General features: G+C 36.2%; 1 protein-coding gene across 1 annotated transcript; it reads left to right on the top strand.

Moving 5' to 3' along the window:
- Nucleotides 1–152: 152 nt before the first annotated feature.
- On the top strand, nt 153–1,171 carry LOC109592694 (uncharacterized; the record flags this gene model as incomplete). Its single annotated transcript, XM_020008081.1, has 2 exons — nt 153–275; nt 826–1,171. Coding segments are annotated over 2 exons (469 nt in total), but the record flags the coding sequence as incomplete, so codon positions are not given.
- Nucleotides 1,172–1,504: the final 333 nt, after the last annotated feature.

The following is a 1,504-nucleotide window of genomic DNA, read 5'->3' as shown; positions in this document are numbered from 1 at the left end:
TAATGGACACTCTCTATAGCGTACACCTCCATTTAACGGATACAGAGGTGTCCTTTATGTGGAGGTTATTTTATACAGTAAGGAATGTAATTGGTACACTAGGTGCTGTCCGTTAAATGGAGGTGTACGCTATAGAGAGTGTCCATTAAGAGAGACTATATACTGTATCTATACTCTATCTTCATACACAGGTCCTCATTCCTCATAGTGTATCCAATGGATCAGTTACTAATCCTTCACTAGTCCAGTTTGGACACGGACTGTTCGGTGATAAAGTAATTAATAATAGTTAATAATAATTATTAATAGTTATAAAGTTATTTTAATTGTGCTGGATAATCTATTCTAAGAACTGTTTGTTGACATTACTTGTGCAGTACATTTATGGATAATTTGTAATAACATAATAATTATATACTGGAGTATTATTATTTCATTGGTATCTGTATCATGTACATGTACAAATTGATACTACAGTATAACCTCCTCCTATTGTGGACACTCTAAAATAAGGACACCTCTATAATGAGGAGGGGTAGTATCAGTCCCAATACAATAGTAATGCGTATTAATGAACCTCTGAAATAAGGACAGGTTCATAATCAGGAGCTAGGGTATTATTGGGTCCCAAGGTCTCCGGAATAGACAGGTATAACACGTACACATGAATACCTTTATCCTCCATACAATGTACTGTAGTATCCTCTTACTACACTAGGTTACAAGTATAGTCAGGCCTACCTTAAGTATATCCCTAGCTCCCTTTATTAATATCATCATTAATAAAATTACGTTATACTAATTTTCTCTCTCTCTCTCCTCTAGACAGAAGTAGAACAACACTACCTACAGAAGCAGGCCAATACCTATGGGTACATCCTATTCTCCTGTACTCTGTGGGGACTAGCTAATTATGACATACCCAGTATAGTACTGGAGCTGATACTGCAGGACATATCTAACTTTAGGGTCCTTCCTGATAGGCTGGGACAGGGTGTGGTCAATGAGCTAGTGTTAATGAGGTTAATGAAAGGGGCTTACTCCTCGCACCCACTCCTACTGGTTAATGGTAGGAGAGTCATTGACCAAAGAAGGGTTCATTATTATGGGCTGTCACTGGGCGGAATAATGGGTGTGGTCTACATGGCATTGACTAATGACGTGGAGAGAGGTAATAATTATTAGCTACTATGATACATATTGATGCCATTATGCTGTGTAGCAAGTTTGAGCTGATTCCGACTTTAATTTTTCAAGTTACGGCCATTTTAAGAAAATGCAAAAATCCGAAAAATACCCAAGGCTATAATAGCCCATGGTTTTTTCCAAAAAATGGTCCCGAAATCATCCCAAATTTTTATTACATTTTCTGATACATATTGATGTCCTTATGCTGTGTAGAAAGTTTGAGCTGATTCCGACTTCAATTTTTAAAGTTACAGTCATTTTAAATAATAATATATGGATTAGTTAATCTATTTTTTATCCTTTGCATATTCATCTA

The sequence above is a fragment of the Amphimedon queenslandica genome, unplaced genomic scaffold (genome assembly GCF_000090795.2).
Source record: "Amphimedon queenslandica unplaced genomic scaffold, v1.1 AMPQUscaffold_4255_Cont23763, whole genome shotgun sequence".
Classification (NCBI taxonomy): domain Eukaryota; kingdom Metazoa; phylum Porifera; class Demospongiae; order Haplosclerida; family Niphatidae; genus Amphimedon; species Amphimedon queenslandica.
This window is presented reverse-complemented; position numbering and strand designations above follow the sequence as displayed.